This window comes from Mchenga conophoros, linkage group LG18 (assembly GCF_057382185.1).
Source record: "Mchenga conophoros isolate Kocher_MC1m ecotype Shallow Benthic linkage group LG18, M_conophoros_male_GT1.1, whole genome shotgun sequence".
NCBI lineage: Eukaryota > Metazoa > Chordata > Actinopteri > Cichliformes > Cichlidae > Mchenga > Mchenga conophoros.
This window is the reverse complement of record NC_140543.1, coordinates 9,018,297-9,039,790: the sequence shown is the minus strand read 5'-3', so window position 1 is coordinate 9,039,790 and position 21,494 is coordinate 9,018,297. Positions and strand designations below refer to the sequence as shown.

General features: G+C 41.1%; 1 protein-coding gene across 3 annotated transcripts in view; it reads left to right on the top strand.

Annotated features, from left to right (window-relative positions):
- The window catches only part of LOC146553163 (zinc finger E-box-binding homeobox 1-like), a 76,063-nt gene extending 55,010 nt beyond the window's left edge, over nt 1-21,053 (top strand). For 2 of the 3 annotated variants that reach the window (XM_085256102.1, XM_085256104.1), the window contains exons 3-8: nt 10,744-10,896; nt 11,891-12,093; nt 12,474-12,600; nt 13,894-15,689; nt 17,902-18,079; nt 19,692-21,053. In XM_085256102.1, coding sequence (XP_085112228.1) covers nt 10,744-10,896; nt 11,891-12,093; nt 12,474-12,600; nt 13,894-15,689; nt 17,902-18,079; nt 19,692-20,398 — 3,164 coding nt within the window. In that variant the 3' untranslated portion in view covers nt 20,399-21,053. The remainder of the gene's footprint in view (nt 1-10,743; nt 10,897-11,890; nt 12,094-12,473; nt 12,601-13,893; nt 15,690-17,901; nt 18,080-19,691) is intronic. The other variant, XM_085256103.1, reaches the window with a different exon arrangement.
- Nucleotides 21,054-21,494: the final 441 nt, after the last annotated feature.

The window sequence follows — 21,494 nt, the reverse complement described above, 5'->3', positions numbered from 1 at the left end:
TCTCTCTTTGATCGGATTAGTTCATCCTCCTCCAAGCCTCGGGGAACGCCCGTTCGCCCGCCACAGCCAGATGTTCTGCTCTTTCTGTCTCGCACTTGTAGGTCAGCCTGTATGACACCACATCCTAAAGGCTAATCTAACTATGACACACACACACATCCACCAACACATCCACTCTCTCCTCCCTCTGTATCGAATTTCTCCCTCTCTATTCTTCTTTGATAAAACACAGAGACAAGCTTCATCATCATTCCTTGTCATCTTTCTCCTCTGACTGGTGTCTGACTGCTTATCTGTTCTCCAAACAATAAGTGCTCACTGACAGGTGACATTCCAGAAACATCTTGAATTTCTTTCTGGTGACAAAATGTACATTAAAATGTAAAAAAGAGCTTTTTTTTTAATATCCTCTCTTGTCATCACTGTGTGTCTATAAATTAGATAAACACTAGACGTAGTGTAAGTGAAAGCCCCGCCCACTGGAGGGGAAAAGAGTTGTTAACAGATATGCTGCAGAGTGCTAAAATACTAATAACATGTTTCAAGGTGGCTCAAAATATTAGTGATGTTCACATATTAGGCTACGTTCACACTGCAGGCGAAAGCGCATCAAATCCAACTTTTTTGACCCTATGCGACCCATACCCGATCATGGTATGACAGTTTGAACAGTACAAATCCGATATTTTCAAATATCACTTTGGTATGTGGTACTGAATCTGATACATATCTGATGTTTCAGAAAATGACTGCTGTTTGAATGGTCATGTCGCATTAAATCCGTCTTTTACGTCACTGACAGACTGCAATTATCAGCGCCGGAGAAGACATCGCGAACGCTTCCTGGTCATCCAGTGAAACTGTTGGGAAGACAACGTTGGAGAAACGTGAACATTTTATTTGTACTGTATAATCGGCAGATTCTGACAGAAATTTCCAACTATCCTTTGAAGCACCGCTCTTCTCTAAAACAGCAATAAGGATCATTATTAGGCCATTTGTAAATAACAAAATAACTTTATAACTTAAAGCAAAATTGGGAAACGTAAAGTCCGAAACAAGTCTTTATATTAAGGCCATCAGTCAAACAATACTGTTTGTTCTGGGTCGAAACAGAGCGCGTTATGTGTGACGTCTTCTTTTGCGCATGCGGGCCGCTTTGAGGGGTCACACAAGAGCGCGTTTGCTGTCACATTTTATTTGTAGTGTGAACAAGCAGACAAAAAAATCGGATTTGAGCATTAAGACCTGCAGTGTGAACGTAGCCTTAGATTTGTCAGTGACAACATTTAGCTTAAGCTAAATAGACAGTCAGGATCTCAGTGTTCTTCCTGCTGATGTGTCACACCTTTCAGTCAGGACTGCTGGAGTAAAGGAAGAAGAATTTTATTTCTTAATTATATTTTAAAGTATGAATCTGTTCCTTCCACATGCATACGAGGACAGCATGAGGCAAGGAGAGATCAGCAAGACCCGCACAGTACAGAGGATATGACACTAGTGACAACAGACATTAACCATGTCAGATACAGCATAAAAAGAAGAGTTGCGATGGTGGTGGGTTGCTAAGTGGCTTGCAGATGCATAGCAAATGTGTGCAGGCAACAACGCCACGTTCCTCATGTCAGACTTTAACAGGCTCTGTCTGTAGGCTCTTGCAGTTGACCCTTTGCTGCATTAATATTCATTAGGAAAGACCAAATTATATAATCACTTAATTCTAATTTAAATATTGTGCTCATTTACATAAATGAATAATTGATTGAATATTATAAAATCAGCTTATCGCTTCAGTTCTACAGTGCTATTTCTATAATTCAAACAACATAAAAACAAGAGATTTGGTTTATATATTAGTGAAATAACAGCTTAATGAGTTCCCTCATTAACACTGCTGACATGGTGTGTGACTGTGTGGAGTTGAGTCAGCTGAACTGCTTGTTGTTTCCCTTTGCAGACAGGGTTTTTGTGCGCTGCACGTCCGCTGGGAACCGCGGAACAGGTTTAGTCATATCATGATGATTCACATCTGATGCAGTCAACAGTTTTGGACCTAAAGTTGCTCATCCATCAACTTCCTGCCGTCCTTCTTCCTACTCCGAAGTTCTGAAGTTTTACCAGCTGCAGGAAGCGCAGACAGAAATAGACTTTCTAGAGACTTTGTGTTTATTTTATTTTTTTAATTGGTTTCCACTCCACGTTCAGGCAGCATGGTAAAGCTCTTTAAAACTCTTTAAACCTCCAGATACCCCGAAGTAAGTACGTTTGCAGGATCAGCGCTTACCCGTGCTCGCACACTTTCAAAAACACACCTCAGGATCCAAACAAAACAGCAAAAGTGTCACAAGCTTTAACGAGCAGAAGCAGAACCAACTCTGCATTCAACAGCCGAAGTTGATTGGCTTGTGTTTACGCCGATTCTCAATGCCCTTTTAATCCTCGATTCCTCTCAAACAGCTCAGCCTACGCAAGCATCTGCCTTCATCTCGACAGCAGTTAGTTACAGCCAAGCAGGAAATACTAAAACCATGGAGACGGCGAGAATGTGACACTCAGAGATATTGCTCTCAAGGCTTGTTTCATTGTTCCTGAATAAAGCCTTACATGGTGTGAGCAGTGCTCATGAGTGCTGCTCACACCATGCTTTATTTCTCTCCCTCTTTCTCTCAGCTCTATCCTTTCTCCTCTGTACTCACTACTTTTCTGCAGTCACTGATCCCTTCTCATTTCTTTGTATTTTTCTGCCAGGCTTTCGTCTTGCTTTCTCTTGCTTTTGTTTCCCTTCTTTTTCGGCTGAGTATCCAACTACAGATATTGTAGGAAAGCCTCCCCACAGTGTTTGAAGTGATAGGTGGTGCTCTGACTTTGGATATTATTAATTATCCATGGAGGTTTCCCTACGCTTGTTGTTGTTCAGTAAACCTCAACTTTTTGGGACAAGCTAAAACTTCTAAGCCTTATTCTCACAATAAACTAGCACGTCAGGTGAAATAATACATTCACTTATTAGCCTGACATCAGAATAGTACATATGATTGTACACCCAGACTACATAGCAAAGTTTAGTAGGTTTGGACTGTTCTTATACAGCAGTTTTCCACTCAAATACTACTACAAGTCACGTTTATACAGGGCTGAATATTCACTGTCTATCTAACTGTCACACATATACTCAGACAGCCCACTCTACCTCCTGACCTGCAGCATGTATATTTATTTAAACAGGTCTGCATCAAATATTCACAGTAGTGCAGGGTTTGATTGGTATTTTAGAGGGCTTTACAGAGAATAATGATGGAAATACATGTGATACTGTTAGCACTGGGCCTGACTTTAAAATTTCCAGGCATACACATTTGTGTTTCTTTCTTTTTTTAAAATTTTTTTTTTTCATGATCACCAGCTTTGACTGTGAGCACAGAAGCAGCACGCACCTTTGTATTCAAAGCTTCTGTTTGAAAAGGGCAGCCAATCAGAGTGATTTCATTTATTTATTAATTTCTGCTAATAAAAAGGTGTGTTTGGTTAGCTAAAACGACTTTTTTAAAATACCTAGATTTGTACACTTTTCTTAATAAAATCGAACTTTTTTCATAGCTTTAGATAAACACTTTGATTAAAGATTGCAATGTGAGAAAAATATGCAGTGCTGAGCAGAGAGAGACTTCATTTATTGACTGAATGTTCTGTTTTTTTCACCTTTGACCGGTCCTGTCAGGTGCCTTTTTGTTGTAATAAGGTAGGATGGTGAACTTGTATATGTAGTTATGCACTAATTCTCTTGACTTCACAGTAAGAAGAGTTTTTAAATAGAATAAATGTGCCATTAACAATTACATTTTACATCTTAAAAATGCTCAGTTTGCAAAACCTTGACAGTTTAAACAAGGAAAGCATCAGCAGAGGTGGTGATAGTAGTAGTAGTAGTAGTAGTATGTTCTTTGGGGTCTTGATATAAATGTATAATATAACGAATTGAATTGACTCGTGCTTTCACGGCAGTACTTGTTATTTTTCAACTGCACCTGCGATAGAAAGCAGCCTGTTCACTCCTTTAGAAAAACATTAACAAACCAGGAAGGAGTTACATATTTAGTGTGTGCAGAGGAGCTCTGACGGTGTTGGAGGGAAGTCATGGAAAAGTCATGAAATGTTGCAGCGCTGTAAGGCCACGGTGGGAACCCTTCAAAGGCTTTGCGTGATATTTTTGGATAGTCTGACTTTGAGTCCTTTCTTTCCTCCCCGTCTGAGGCGAAAGGAGAAAGAACGGAGAGCAGCTGGTGTTGAATTGGTCCTCTGGTGAGAGATTAGTGTGCGCTACTCCCCCTGCAGTCTAGGCCGCACTGCAGCTCCAATCCATCCTGCCTTATAAATTCACCACGGACTCACAGTGACAGGTTCTGGCAAGGTATACGAGTGCTGTGTGCAGAGAGTGCATGTGCCTGTGAATAACTCGGCTGGTGTAAGTATGCAAGTGTATGTGTGTGTTTGCGTGTGTGCGAACCACATGATTTCCTGTTTTCATTCCATTCTGATATTCCACATGTGTGTGTTGCAGGGTCCTGGTTGTCATTACAGCATGTATGTTTTTTGTGAGGCATTAAGAGTAATTGTAGAGTGTGGTGGGAAAATATGCAGAGAGGTGTATCAAGTGAGGGGGGGATTGGAACGAAGGGGTGATGGAGGGAAATAAAGTAAGTGAAGGAGGGAGGGAGATGAAGTTAGATTAAAGAAATTGTGGGGAGGGGAGAGGTTGAGGAAACAAGCAGTTGGTAACGTGGTTGAAGAGAAGGAAGAGGAAGAGACAAAGACAGAAAGGGAGAGGAGGAAGCTAATTTAAAAAGAAAACATGACAGCAATGCAGCCAAGTGTAGTGAGCTGAAAATAGAACATGTTTGTTTCTTCTTTTTTGAATGGCAAACGAACAAAGAATAGTATTGCAGCTTAAACCTTTTTAATCCGTAAACATGTGTCTGTTAATCAAGTAGTCGTTTAACAGAAAGTGACATCCTTTCTCAATTAAATCTTTAAGACCTGCAACTTTCTGCAGCTTAGGGACAGTTGGAAATAATCTTATTGTGGCTGTAAAGTTCTCTAAATAATAACTCAGTAAATAAGTAGTCTCAGCTTGCTAAACCTGCCATTTTCCAAACTGTTGTTCGCTTACTCTTTAGCGGGGTCTTTATTTTTGGTAACCTCTGCAAAACGGTTTCAGCCAGAGCCAAATGAAAATACCCAACACTGCACTGCATTTTGTTAACTACCGCCACGAATAGGGGTTCAGCATAGAGCGATATATTTGTTCATCAAATGATCGGAAATAAGATTCTGCCACATATGTTATCAGACTTGTTGCCTTTGCGGTAGGTGGACACATGCTTACATGCATAAGAACGATGCACAAGTCGTTTATGGAAGCTGTGACACTTTTGACTGTTTAATAGTTGAACAATTAGAAAACTGTGAATTGCATCTGATGAATACGACACATTAATCGGCAGGAACTCGTCAGCTGTTGCAGTCAACCTTGACACAGTATTATAGTAAAAGCCCCCAAAATCATCATGGAAATGGCTTAATGGAGCTGCATTGTGTAACTAGAAGTATTTATGTTTAAAATCAGAGTCAGAGTCGACCTGTGTCCTTGATTTTACTGACACAAAGGTCTGCAGTCAGTCAAGGTCAGCATTTTCACATTCATCCCTGCACTTTCCTAAATGGAGACTGTTTTCAAAGAGCTCGGCTTTCAAATGCCAGGGGGCCAAAATGTGTTTTTAGCTTGCTTAGTGAGGGCATATTCTAGAACGGATTTAAGAGACTCCTCTGCTCTGCTCTTCTTGAAGTCTTTTTCATGTTTTCCTTTTAGTTGAGGTTTCTTTTTTTTCGAGGAGTGAAGTTTTTCCCTTTTTTCATTGAAGAGTTTAAAGACAGACGATGCTGAATGCTGTACATGTTAGTGAGCTACATAAATAAACTGAAGGAAGGACTAAGATAAGGAGAAAATGACGATATAAGAGGCTATAAGAGAAAGGAATGAGCAAAGAGAGGTGGGGAAGGAAGCTTGAAGGGTAGATGAGCGAGTCTCAGAGGGGGAAAAGAGATTTGGAAAGCTTTTGGATGAGATCATGGGAAGTAAAGATCTGTGTGTTTAATATGAGGCTTAACAGGGCTCGGCCTGGGCCCGCCTATTCTTTATAAAGGCGTACACACACACACACAGTTCAGCATAGACCCCTCCTTTCTTTTTCTTTTTATGACTGGTTCTGTGATTGCAGATCCTGCTGACTACACACACACGCAGCTGCACCTGTCCCTGACACGGCTCAGCAGGAAGAGGCGTGGCCTTTCCTGCTGATTCTGCCTGCATTTAAAATACTTGAGCACCATGACAACACTGGTCACAGTTTCACCTCACTGCTTTCTCTTATCAGTGTTTTTATACTCAGAAAGTGAAGCAAGCGCTCTGCCTAAGTTCCTCTTCTACACTTGTTATGATATTTGCACTTAGCACAGCATCCGATCTGATCAAGGGAAGAGCGGCAAGAGTCTTTGTCTCAGAGGGATGAAATCCTGCTTAGAGCAATGTGCACACAAAAAATGCTGTAACTGCAAAAAATCAAGAATAAAACCCTGACTGAGCTCTAAAATAAAGAAAATCACTGTATACTGTACAGTATATACTATGCATCCATTTATCAGTGCACTGCTCAAAGGAATATTCAGCCACACACATTCATGCATTTGTATCTTGCCTAAAGTTATTCTACATGCTGACTGTAGAAGTCAGGAATCAAACAACTGGCTATTTAAATGAGTAGATAATCTGCTTATTATGCATGCCTTAACATTAGACTCACTTTCACCACTCTACCAGTTTTACAGAGGAGTTTAGTGTACTTGAACAAGTAAATCAGATGGGGCTGGGGGTTAGTGGAAAAATAAATCATGCCATCAGCATTATCTCAGATTGGTGTTGAGACTTCAATTACTTAACGGGGACCTTGTGTTATAAACAGGCGGTGCAGTGTTACTCTGTTTCTTCTGCAGTCTGAAGTGTTATCTGCATGGCTGTCTAGTTTAACTGTATGCTGTGAATGATCGTGGATGGAAAAAATAAGACGAGTGTTGGAAAATGCGTCACAGTCTTCGCATATTTAAGAAAAAAAGGCAAAAAAAATAGGAATGAGGAAGCCTTTGATCCTAAACTGATTTCTTCAATTAAGTGGCTTGGCCTTCTTTGCCATTTCTTTGATGGTGCTCTGCAAACATTTGAAGTAACAGGTAACAGCAAATTATTACTTGCATTCAGGTCACCATCTTTTCAAAATGCATTTGATATAAAATTGCACGCAGTGCTTTTTTGAAGCACTTGTAGATGCCAAGTTTGCCTGAGCATATTCATTGCTATCTGTTTTGTTCCATGTCGGCTACTTAAGGTTAATTTGAATAGAGGAGTGTGTTTGGTTTAATGAGAGGGAGTGTTTGGGTAGAGGACAGACTGTCAGTGTGGTGCCACTGTTACGTCCCTGACTCATTTCCCTCTGAAGTGCCACGTTTGAATCACGCCCAGGGCTGTAATTATTCTTTGTAAGGCTCATTATGGTTGCAGGGAAACATACTGTCTGTGTCTGTGCAGCAAACCAGCTGTTCCAAGTGAACTCAAACTAGGGCTGAACGATATATCGCATTTGCGATAATATCGCGACATGATCAAGTGCAATTTTCTAACCGTAAAGGCTGCGATTATACTGCGATTATAAGGCTGTCCAAATTACTACCATATCCCAGAATTCATAGCGCGGCCCAGCCAAACTCCAGTTTCCAGCAATGGCGGCCGCTACTAAGTTTTAAAATTACTCATACTAATCTTTCTGGGTCACAAAATAAACTTTTAACATATTTTCAGGCGAGAAAGTAGTTGTGTAAACATCAAATATCTGCTCGGTTTATCAAGATATCCCATATTTGCAAAAGTGCTTCGACGTTTTCAGAGGCGTCTGCTACCCACCAGCTCGACAGCTAGCCGGGAGCTCGAGGGTTACTGATGCGGCCGAGAACGGCACAACTCCCGGCACATCATTTTCAGATCACCGCGGAGTTTCGCTGCTCGGGTTAAACGTAATATATAAGTCACTTAGACAACCTAAAAATGTTATTGTTGGGCTTTTTTCAGTGTTTTGTTTGTTCGTGAGTAAATCGGTTTGGCTGAGATTAAAGTTATTAGATTAGATAAAATAAAACTTTATTAATCCCCCGGGTGGGTTCCTCCTTGGTTTTCACACAGCTGACTAAACGTCAAACAGAAAACTTATTAAACAGAAGTATGAGACAGTCGAGAATTTACGCCAGTGTCTGGTTATATTTTAGATAGCAAGAAGCAGACGGCCGAGTTTATTAAACTCCACCGAGACAGCGGTGACGCTAATCAGAACTAGACCGTCCAATTTCACGCCTTTAAACTTTAAAGGCGTGTTTGTGTGTGTGTTTATACAATTGCTATTATGTTTGCACTTTATGTGTAATGTTACTGACTGCAGAGATCAGTAAGATGTGTGTATTTTTTATTTCTTAGTTTTATTTATTTAATATTATTTTTTAATTGAATGACTGTCTAGTAGTTCACAGATGTCGAAAAACTGAGTGTGGTAAAGCCACTGATTTTTTTTATGTATATTTCTGCAATCTGCACATTGTACTGACTTTCATTTTAATGTTTACACCAGGGTTCCTTGTCAGCACTTTATGCTCAGATGTTTGTAAGCTAAAAATAAACTATTGTGTATGTTCAAATATACTGTTGTGATTGAAGAAGTTAAATAAAAATGTCAGTCATCAATTCATGCATCACCTCATGTCATCATAACAGAGGTCTGTCTTCCAGGAAAGAACAGTTTAAAATTAATGTAATATAGTATTGGCCATACTATATGATGTATTGCTTGTCTTTGTTTAATAATACAGAAGACAAAGACCTTAAAAAATAATCGCATATCGCATCGCAATCGCAATATTGGGGCAAAAAATCGCAATTAGATTATTTTCCATAATCGTTCAGCCCTAACTCAAACATCGCTAACAGTTCAGCTGGCTGTAGCTATAGATGATTAAAGATGTATGAATATTAGCAGGTATGTAGGAAGCAAGGGTTTCTGTTTTTAATATTGTCCTAAGTAACATGACAGTACAGCATCACAGTACGGTTTGGTCTGTCTAATATTTGGCTCCAAATTAATTTTTAAAAGTTCAGTATAATAAGGTTTAATTTTATTTCATCTTAGCGAACAGTATGTGCTGGGACTTTGTAGTAGAGTGTTAATTCTAATTACTTCAAATGTGTTTATTTTTCCAATATTTAAATATGATAACATTTACAGAGGTTCATGCTGTATGTTTGGTCAGCATTACAGTCGCGTGGCTCAGTTTTTCACTGGTCTGCATACTCACGTCAGAGCTTTCTAATTATGTCCTTACTGCTTCTATATTAATTAGGAGGGTAAGAAGCTATCAAGTGCTTCTAATCAAATGCTCTTGATTAACGGATCATCAGCAAGTGTGACCACTTTGGATACAAGCAGATGTTTTAGCAGTTTGCTGGTCTGAAGCAAATTCATGCCAATGTCAAGATGCAAATAAACAGCAAAAAGCCCAAGAGCTATGTGGCAGACATTGACATCAACCATGCTAACTGAGGTCTGCAAAGTTCTTGACTGTACGGTTAGAGAAACATGAATGTGTATGCTTTTTTGGAGGTTTGCCAAGAGAAAGCCATCCCCTTCTCGTTTACGTTTGCAAAGTTGCATGTGAACAGACCACTCCTGGAACAGTGTCCTTTGGATATACAAGCCCAAGATGGAGATATTTGGCCTGAATGTACAGTGCCACATTGATGAAAGTCAAACACAGCATATCAGCACAAACATCTCATACCAACTGTCAAACACAGTGGTGATCATTTAGGGTGGTTTTACAGCCACGGGACTTCAGCCCCAGCAGTCATTGAGTCAACTCTGTGTACCAAAGAATTCTAGAGCCAAATGTGAGCTCTGTCCAGCAGCTAAAGCTTGGATGAAACTGGGTCATGCAACAGGATGGTCTTATGTACACTACATCGTAATGGCTGAAAAAGAAAAGAATCAAGGGACTCAAAACTCAACCTGAATGATGTAGCAGGAACTTATGAGACCTGTGCATAAACAAATGCCCACAAACCTCAATGAACTGAAGGAATGTTGTAAAAAAGAGTGGGCCCAAATTCCTCCACAATGACGGGAGAGACTGATAAAGTCATACAATAAATGATCCCTTCAAGTTACTGCTGCTAAAACAAGCTGCTCCATAGTTTTCCACAGCATTGTAGCTACAACTTCCCAAATTCAGAATCTTCTGATTTTAGGGATCTCTGAACATTGTTAGCAGAACTAGTCCAGGTTTCTTTAAGAATAATGTTCGGCAGCTATGCCATTTTTAAATTGCCCAACAAATGTTTTTTGAGAATACAAAGTGCACAACGATAGCTCAAGTGATGAGCCCGTTATCAAATCATTTACAAGTTATATGGCGCCCTCTAGTGGTGGTACTTCAAGCATTAGCTCATAGAAGGGATTCCTCACAGAGAAAATAAGTCGTTTAAAATGATTTAAACACAAAGTCATTCAGTCTGTCTGTATCTGTAGTGCTGTCCGTGGTGGATAATTGGGTTCTTTGTATACAGCAACACTAACCTTTGTGCATTTGTGTTTTTAGTGAAGGAGGAGTGTGCATCAGAGGAAGAAGAGGAGGTGGAGAAGGATGCTCTAGTGGAGGAGATTCTCCAGCAGGGAGACACAGCCATCATCTATCCTGAAGCCCCCGAGGACGAGCAGAGTCCGACAGAGACGGGAGGAGCCGATGAAAACGGTAACACGCCAACATCACATATTATACTGAATGTCATGATGCAGATGTTCAGGTATTACTATTGCTGTGTCAAAATTTCAAATTCTTTGATGTCAAGCACTACAAATTTCCAACTTCTTCCTGCTCAGCATTCTGGAGTTCATAGCATGCTATACTCAGCTTAGTACTTACTTCAGAAGTGAGCAGTAAATAAGTGGGATTGTGAATTGTTTGAAAAGCTGACAGGTAAACTAGTTGTTGGGGTGGATAACAAACGGCTGCATTTTCAGAGCTTTTATTTCAAACACTGAAGATCTCAGAACACATTTTCTTGATAATGGACCTCTGAGGTTATAATAAAAGATACAATCAGAAAAGTGAGATATTGTCACACAAATCTGCCATTTACAGTTGAGACACTAAGGTTCAAACTCCAAAGTATAACCACTAAACTCAAGTGTTGAGTGCTCCACTAGCAGCTGGTGAAGTTGAGGATAAAGTTGAGATAGCACAGGTCAAAGAACATTACTTACTTGGAGGAAGCTCTGAATGTTCTGGAGCACGAGAAAGGCATAAATGCTGAAATAATAACAGTAGCTGGCTTGTTATAGCTTTAAGGAAGATTTAAGGGCAAAGACAATAGTAAAACTTATACAGTCTAGAGAGGTTTTATGAAGGGCAGGTTATTCTCAGGCCTTCATAGAGAGAGTGGGGAAACTATGTTGTTTATATCCAAAATATTTAGCTTATGTGTTGGACTTAACACAAAAAATGTTTGGGAAAACCAGAGGTAGATGCACAGGAATGTCACTTTTTCCTTCCATCCAGCTGGCTAGTTACTGTATGGAGAGTTGTGGATGCTGGAGAGCAAAGTTAAGGAAATGAGCTAACCAACATCAGAAAGGTGTAGGAGGAGGAGGAGCTGTTAGACTGTCCGACATGCTCTTCATATGAAGTGTAAGAAAAAAAAAAATCATCATCTATCATCCACGTTTCCCTTTTTCTTCCACCACAGGAACACCTGATTCTTTTTCCCAGTTGCACACTTGCCCCTACTGCTCCCGGGGCTACAAACGCAACGCCTCACTGAAGGAACACATCAAGTATCGCCACGAGACCAGTGAGGATAACTACAGCTGCTCGCACTGCAGCTACACCTTTACCTATCGCTCGCAGCTGGAGAGGCACATGAGCCACCACAGGGGCTCCAGAGAGCAGGTAACACCTCTTAGCATGAGAACCGAAGACGCAATGCGCCAAACTAAGAGCGAAATCAGGTCTGATACGTGAAACTGTTACCCAGACTCAAATCTCTGCCTCAGGATCACTAGGATGAACATTTTGTCATGTTGTTCAACTTTAATTCACTGATATTTCTTTTTCGGTTTTAAAATTTTGTGCACTTTGATTTATTATGCATGAGATTCGGTCTGTTATGTAAGCAAAAACACGTCCCCAGTGCTCCTTTCAAACCTTCGAGCTACAGTTTTCAAAAATGTTAAAGCTTTCACACAGAATTCCTATGAAATATTCATCTGATATTAAAAGAACTGAACGACACAGAAAAATAATAGAGACCTTCTTCTTTTCTGACTCAGCGTCACGTTTCGCAGTCAACAGGAGGATCGGTAGGAACAGGTGGAACTCGCAAGTTCAAGTGTACCGAGTGTTCCAAGGCCTTCAAATACAAACACCACCTGAAGGAGCACCTGCGCATTCACAGCGGTGAGCTGCTGCACACATGCACAGTCTGCTACAACCTGTGTAGCTGTTCCAAACTGCAGGCCTCTAATCATCGAACATTTGTCTGCAATTACTGCATTTACAACTGACTAATAATTTTCATTAAATGTACACATTAACCGACTGAAAATTTTAGGTTGTTTTTTCGTTCGTGTATTTAATTGGCACCGTGTATGTTAATGGACACCAGATTTCAGGTGTTCCATTAAAGCTGGTTAATATAGAGCATTTCCTTAGTGCACTTGGTAAGCTATGTCAATAACATAAGGCCTGGATGCCAGAATTGGCTCAGAATGGGCTGCTGGACGGCTTTGGAAAACATGTAGGAGGACAAACAAGTTTTACAGCTTTCCCTGCTGATAAAGTTCCCCCACAGCCATATATACTACAAAGAAAATATTTAAGTAAGAGTTAAACAGTTAAATTACAGAAAAATTTAGTTTAAAAAAAGACCATTTTCATCAATCAACCAAATCTTTATGTTTTATAAATACAGGACAGCCTGGGCAGTGAATTTCATTGTGTAGAAAAACTGAGAAGTGGTGTTAAAATTGCACTTCTTTATCTTATATTAAGATATCTCAGGGGTTACATGTGTAGTTAAACGTCTTTACATTGACAGAAAGTGACGTTTCACTCGTCCGGCCCACTTAAGATCAGAGTGGGCTGTGTGTGGGCCTCGATGAGTTTGGCATCCCTGCTGTAGACACACTAATGCAGTTTGTCCAAATATGACATCATGAGGCCTCTAGTGCAAAATTGGTCAGTACATTTTTTTTAATAAAGTCTCATAAAAGTGCTTGTTTTATCAGTCGGGGGCTTTAAAGCTTTTTTGAATCTGTGCTGCTGTTTAACGCTTTTTACCCCATCCCTGTTTCTTCAAAAGGGAACATAGGAATGTGTTTTGATGAATTGATCTAGTTAAATGAAGGTTGCACTGACCTACTGCATCATCTTTTGCTACAGGTTGGTAATGGGTGTCCACTCCAGTTGCCATACCAAAGGAAGTTTAAATGCCCTGCTTTCCTTAAAGAAGGAAGTTAATACCCTTTACATATAACAAGTATTTTTAAATGGTTTTATGGCCGGAGTGACCAAACTCTGTTTTTCTGCTGTAATGAATCAATTTGTCAATTCTGTAAGTTGGGCTCAGTATCAAATCCCAACACTTTTCAAAATAAGTTACTAAAAATTTGAATTGTTTTTGGTTTTTCATGTTTCGAATCTTCTCTTTGAAAGTTTTGTCATTTCTTTCTCGCTCTCTGATACTTTTAGGTGAGAAACCATACGAATGCTCAAACTGCAAGAAGCGGTTCTCCCACTCAGGCTCCTACAGCTCGCACATCAGTAGCAAAAAGTGTGTGGGTGCTACACCCCCCAACGGTGTTGCTCGAACATCGATTAAGTCCCCCCCAGCCCCTGCACAGACGAGACCTGTTGTGATCGCTCCAGCTCGTGTGGTTCTTAAAGACAAGACTGAAAGCAAACCCCTCCAGGAGCAGCTGCCTGTCACCCAGATCAAATCAGAACCTGTGGAAATTGAGTGCAAGCCTGTGACGGCGGCACCGGCAACTTCAGCCGGCAGTAACGGCGTGGTGAACGGAGGAACAGCACAGCCGATTGTGGTCCCAGCTGCAACCCTGCCTCAGGGTGTGGCTATGGTTGTACCAACAGTAGGTCTGATGTCACCCATCAGTATCAATCTTAATGACTTGCAGAATGTGCTCAAGGTGGCGATGGATGGAAATGTGCTCAGGCAGGTGCTGGGTTCAGCCAATGGGGTGGTGACGCAGGGGAAGCAGGGAATTGTGGTCCAGCAGCCGCAGCAACAGATCATCAGCCTTCCTGCCTTCGTGGATCACGACGGTACCACGAAGATCATCATCAACTACAGCATTAGCCCTGCTGCTGCCACAACTGCCACCGCCCAGCCTACACCGCTTGTTGTCAAAAATAACCCTACTCTGCCTCCCACTATCACGACTGTGGATGCTGCAGCTCCCACTCCAACCACAACAACTAAACCCCAAACCCAAGAGGCGGCCGACCTTACGATTATCAAGAAAGAACCGGAAACAGTCCCCATCGCAGATGTGGAGAAGGAGGCATCCACGCAGACAGAAAAGGCAACCGATAAAACTTCAGAAGCAGCTCAGAAGCCAAAGCCCAACAGCACCAGTACATGTTTACTTTGCGATGACTGTCCTGACAATCTGGAGGCGCTGCATCTCCTCCAGCATCGCAAAGCAGCCAACGGAGAGGCCGTCGACTCTGCTGCTTTGGACCCGTCTTTCGCCGCCTTGCTAAACGAGGCAGGGGTGACCCTGGAGGAGCCGCCTGTCGTCGATCTCCTCTCACTTCTTAAGACATACTTTGCCTCCAATGCCAATCCCAGTGATGAGGAGCTGACAAAGATCTCAGAGTCTGTCAGTATCCCAGTGGATGTGGTTAGAAAGTGGTTTATGAAGATGAACTCGGGGAAAAGTGTGAGCAAGCGCCACAATGATGCAACCGCAGTTTCTAAAGACACTGAAGCCACAAATTCCAGCTCAGAGGTCACTGTGAATCAGAATGAAAAGGAAGAAGAAGACAATACAATCAAGGAGGTATCCAACAAAGCCTCGTCAGACTCTCGCAGCGCCTCCCCATCAGACTCTGAATCACTCAACAACGAGGACCTTGTCATCGTTAAAAGTGAACCAGAAGACCCGGAAGCTTCTGACTCCCAGGCGGAACCTCTGGACCTCTCTCTTCCTAAACAGATCGCAACAGAATCGGAAAACAAAATGACTACACCTCCCGCCAAGCAGCAAGAACAGCCTCTGAACCTGACCTGCTTAAGGAAGGAGGAGCTCGAGGGTCGAACCATCTATGTGACCACACCTCAGACCGGAAGACCTGTTAACATCGTCACTGCCGCACAGCTTCCTACCTTAGTTGCCATCGCTGGTCAGGGCTGCCTCAACACCACCACGAAGCGCACCATCCTCATCCCCCAGCTCACATATACCTACGCCACTACAGCTGGCAACGCCACTGGAGCAAAGACTGTTGTTCTCAATGGTCATAAGGTTAGTAATGCAAAACAGTTACTTCTTTTTTATTTATACAATGTGATTATTTTTTCTTATTATAAAAGGTTTTATATCTTTTATTTGATCACTGTGTGATCACCAGTCACCAGGAACTAGCAACTCAAATGAATGGATTTGAATTAATTTGCTTGTGCTGAATAACTGAGAAAGAACTGAAACTTTTCAAGTCACATTATGAAAGTACTTTGAGAGCGAGACATAGCTGCTTGTGTAGTCTGTCATCCAACATCAGAATAAATGGGAAGCTGATCATTGCGGCGAGTGATAACAAAGTTATATGTAAAAAAAGTTAGCAAGAGGTTTCTAATTAGAGCTCTGTTTGATTCCCTAAAGTGAATGGTTGTCATGCACGCCTACTTTGAAGTACTGAAGCAAAGAGTATGTGTCTATTTGTACCGAGACAAATTCAGTACCTGGAGAGTCGACTATACATAAGTCTTAATTACAAAAAAACCCCAAAAACACTGAAGTGGAAGAGGTATAAAAACCTTGTTGTTGCAGCTTGCAGTTTTTATTGGTTAGTTAGTTCTTCAAATTTCTATACGACTTTCCCAGGGCCTAACTTGACACTGCACTATTTGTTTTATGTAACTAAAATTTTCCCCTTTAACTGGAAATTTAAGAAAAGGAGAAAATTCTCACTTTTGACCAGTCCAGAATTGATTATTGCAATGACTATTTCTTTTTTTAATCAAGTTTCTTTGCCGGGAGTGAGGGTTGTTTCCTTTTACACTGAAACAAACTACTTACAAACTAAGCATCTATAGATTACTGGAAAGACTAACATGCTACCTTTAGGTGCATTTTGCTGTGGAAAGTACCAGAGTTAACCCAAAATAAAAAGCATCCTGTTAGTGTCAGTCCTTCAACACAAAAAAACTGAAGAAATGTGCGTCAAGAGAAATAGAAAATTCCAAAAGCCTGAGACATGCTGAGTTCAGCAGTCAAAGTGAGAATCGGTAGTCAAGCCACAAAGCAGTCATAAAAGTCTGCAAGAAGCCATTATATGCTATATAAGAAACGGCAACAAACATTAGTTACTTGAGCTGGAGCCAGTCAGAGTCAGAATGTACCAGACATCGTTAGCATTGCGGTTGCCACTTACGATGACCTGAAGTCATTATTTTACCAGTAATGACTCATTAGTTTTTAGGTAATTCTCTGATTCCATTAACTTGAACTGTTCATATCTACTTCACCAATACCATTAGCTCAGTTTCAATCGATGGCAGTAGCCCCGTGAACTCATTAAACATTTCAATAACATCCTGTCCTCGTTACATGTGATGACTTTGTAGAACACCCAAACTGCCTTTGAGTAATACGATATCCTCAAACCAAATTTACTTAAACATGAAACCTCGTGTCTGTGGAGCTGCTGATAGAAACCATCTGGACAGTGCACCGCAGCATGAATTTCATCAGTAGATGTGGGTCGAACTATCCAGTTCAGTTCAGTTTTATTTATATAGCACCAAATCACAACAGCAGTCGCTTCAAGGCACTTTATTTTGTAACGTAAAGACGCTAATATAATAGAGAGAAAATGTCCAAAATCAAACGACCCCCTGTGAGTGAGCACATGGCAACAGTGGAGGGGATAAACTCCCTTTTAAGAGGAAAAATCTCCAACAGAACCACGCTCAGGGCCAAGCAGCCATTGACTTAAATTAGCAAAGGGGAGACAGCTCAGTTAATCCAGCATTAGTTAATCTATATCTTTAAACCTTAATGATTATCCAGATGATTGAGTTAGGGGGGGACGAGTTCTTATGAAGGGAAAAACTATCCAAAGAGCTCAAATACGAGGCTGTTATATGTGCAGGGCTGTAAACATGCATTTTAAATGTGAGTCTTAAGGTATCGACTTGCTTTTGTAGCCAGCCTATAGTGTCACCTAGAGGATTTTTTATGTTTGCACTCGGGTCTTAGCTTCACATTTCCACCCATGATTGTTGCTGCTTAATTCTCAGTAAGTTAGAGTATTCACACTAGGAGAATTATCTACCTCTAAAGTGAAGAGCTTCACTGCAGGCTCTCAGGAAAACATTTTCAAGAACAACTCAGTCAAAGAATGAGCTCTTCACATACCTGTCACACAATATTTATGGTGAAATTGCTTTCCTGAAGGGAAGGATGGGAGAGTAAATAATGTGACTCCGACATACTGTAATTCTGTTTACAACAGGAGAAGCGTTTGGAGAGCAGCTCTGAGGGTGTTTCCACAGTGGAGGAGCAGAACGACTCAGATTCAGCCGTGGCGATGAAGAAGCGGCGGCTAGAAAATGGCGTCTACCCCTGTGATCTTTGTTCCAAGGTCTTCCAGAAGGGCAGCTCCCTGCTCAGGCACAAATATGAACACACAGGTACGTCTTGTTTAAGTGAATTTTTCAGCTTTAGTCTATTAAGCAGGATTTCTGTTACTTCTCAAAAGAGTTCTACTTTTGAAGGCTGTGTTTTTACGTGTGACATCATCCCTCGTTAACTACGCGGTACTCTGAGACTTTTATGGGACACCTGGCCTGTAAATGTCCCAGTTGTCATCAGTGCTTATAGACACGTAACTCGTGCGGTGAATTAAAAAGGATATTTTCCTAGTAGCTCCAGGTAGCATCATATTGGCAGTGGTTTTATTCAAATCTGTTAGCGGTTATCTTTACTCTGCACTACTGTGTTTTGGTTCAGCCTTGACATCCACTTTAAAAAAAGGAAAGAAAAGAGAAAGAAAGAAAACATCCTTATCCTTCAAATTTGCCGTACTCTTATAACATATGAGCTTTGTTAGTGAGATTTTCTTTTGGCAGGGGATGTTAAAAACTATTAAATGCTATACTCTAAAGACACTTTAAAGTCTGTTCCATAAAAGCCTCTGATAATGTGTGGCTTTGATCATTTTGTATGGGTATGTCAGCAATTACTTTTCCAGGTGCTGAGAGTTCTGAATACTTAAAACAAACATTGGCTCCCAAGCTTTTTTTGCTTTTTAACAATTTAAACTTCTGATTCCCTGATTTGAGCAAATTAAAAAAATATATATATATATTTGTGTAATTCTCCCAATGGATTGTAAAGTATCAGGTTATTTTTTCATAGTTAATTGTTTTGCCTTTAGGCGTTTTGTTGTATTTCCAAAATGTTTTTGCTAGAACAAACTCTGATATTTAGTATAATATGGCTCCCAATGAAGAAATGCTAGAAATATTCACATTTTTGGAACTGGCGCTAGTAAATCTTAAAGTTAAACATTCAGTTGTTTGGGAAATAAAGCAGCAGTTTCTGTCTGTTTTTAATTTAAAGGTACAATGCATATAATTAACATGAGCCCTTAGGTTCATCATGTAAATGAACTAGATTTAGTCATGCATGTTAATCTTTATCTGTAGTGCATCTGGAGATTGATGGCAGTGACAGCCACTGCCAGCAGCTGTCTGCTTCCCTCACTGCAGAGTACCTTTAATGCATCTGGGTTTGTGTTAAAGAGACCTGTGATTCGGCTGCAGTCTTATTTACCTGTCCAGTGTAAACCTCAGATAGGCCTGCACTGCTGCTGGTACAAGGACAGTGAAGTGGACAAACAAACTTGTGTGAAATCTTTATTGTTATATTCATGCTGACAAAGAGACCGATGTTTAGCTACGGTAACAAATCTCTATTCTGTATCACCTAATTATTATAGTTACAAACGCATTCATTTATTTATGCTATTTTAATTATATTTATGTAATATTTGAATTGTTCAAACCTGCTTATGTTTATTTGAATGAACACGCAAGCTTGATTGATGGCAGGGCATGTTTATTTATATAGTGCATTTCATTACAAGTATAAAAGCGTGCCACAGGCAGTGAAACAACAAAATAATAAATAATAATAAAACAAATCAAACCAAAATAAGGAACACTTGCTTTGAATATTTTTTTCTATACTTTTCTATGCTAAGCACAGTTCCTCTCTAACTCGCTCTGGTTTCATCTGCAGGAAAACGACCCCACGAGTGCAACGTCTGCAAGAAGGCTTTCAAACACAAACACCACCTGATCGAACACTCGAGGCTGCACTCCGGTGAGAAACCTTACCAGTGCGACAAGTGCGGGAAGCGTTTCTCTCACTCAGGCTCGTACTCCCAGCATATGAATCACCGCTACTCCTATTGCAAGAAGGACGGGCCAAACTCGGGCTCCGGCTCGGGGCCACCCAGGGATCAGTCAGAGCTCGGCAGCCCAAGCGGCAGACTGCAGTCAGACAGCCGGACCACGACCCCGCCCTCCCAAATGGACTCAGACGAGAGGGAGAGTGAGGAAGAGGAAGACGAGGCCATCTGCATGGACGACATACGGGTGGTGCAGGTGGACGACGGCGAGTGCGAGATCTACGAGGGTAACTTTGACGACGATGATGAGGAGGAAGAGGGAGAGGAATTAGCAGAGGAAGAGGCGACAGCAGAAGAAGAAGAGACTGAAAAAGAGAAGGAGCAGGAGGAGTTTGCCTGTGACGTAGTAGAAGTGGAGCTGGGAGATGACCACGTGGAGGACGCCGAGATGGAGGAAAGAACCGAAGAAAAGGAGGAATCAGCAAGTGTGGATGCAGAGAAAGCGGCAGACTGTGAAGTCAATACAGACAGCAGCATCAGGGACGGGACAGGAAACACCGAAACAACAGAGGAAGCGGTGACAGACACCAAATGAAGGAAGAATATTCTTCGGGACAGTTTGAGTGTGTCGGTTATTGAAGTCGGGTAATCTTAGACAAAAACCACATCTTGCCATCAGAAGAAAGTCACGGCAGTTGCCTGATCTTAACGGTCCACTACTGTGTACAAAAACCCAGGTGTGCCTGAACTTGAAAAAAGAAAAAAAGAAATAGAAAAAAAGAAAAAACGTGACTTTTTCTTTGTGAAAATGAAATATCAGTGTTTAAAATTGTTTATAGAAGTACAGATTTTAAAGTAGAACTCACCCATCAACTCATTAGACTTGTTACTGAGACATCCCAGGTTGCTTTGTTGTTTCTTTTCATTCAATCAGTGTTAACTAATCGTGTTCTTGTTTGAAAACCTTTTAACCTTTAAAGATGAGAAAGATTTCTATACCTTTTTATTGCCAATGAAGTTTCCTAAAATCAGTATTTTATTGAGTTCTACGAACAAAAACCTCTGCACTACAGTATTCCTGGTTTACCTATGGATACATGCCTCATGCATTGTATGCCCTTCAGTGTTATATATGTACACTAGCTAGCGAAATGTTGTTTGTGTTAGTGTTACTCTTTGCTAGCTAGCATTACTGTTGATTTCAGTTTGACTGTTAGCCTTAAGGAAAACAAAGTATTCTTGGGGAGGGTTGGGGGGTGGGATGGGGAGTCCGGGATGAGAATGCGGCTTCTGTACGCCATAACCAAATTTGTCCTATCAGGGAAGGCAGAGTCACAACCTCAAAGCCAGCATGGCGCGCCTTTGTTTTGCTGCTCAGCACTGCCCGAACGGGTGGAGTCTCCAGGTGAAGACATAAAAGCAGACTCCGACCTCGTGGCTCGGCTGTGGATCCAAAACAGACGCGCCTGTTCTTACCAAGCTTCTCCTTATTTTGGTTGACTTTAGTTCTCAGCGAGTGTTTCAGTATTATCGGCTTATATATGAAGTCAAACTGTACGTGAAGGATCGGGGCTTTTTTTCCTGCTCCACCCCAATGCCTCCAGCCTTATGCAAGACCTGTGTGCTGTTAAAAGTGCCATTGAACAGTGTTATTATTTTTTTTCCTCACACATGTAGCCAGTATTATGTCC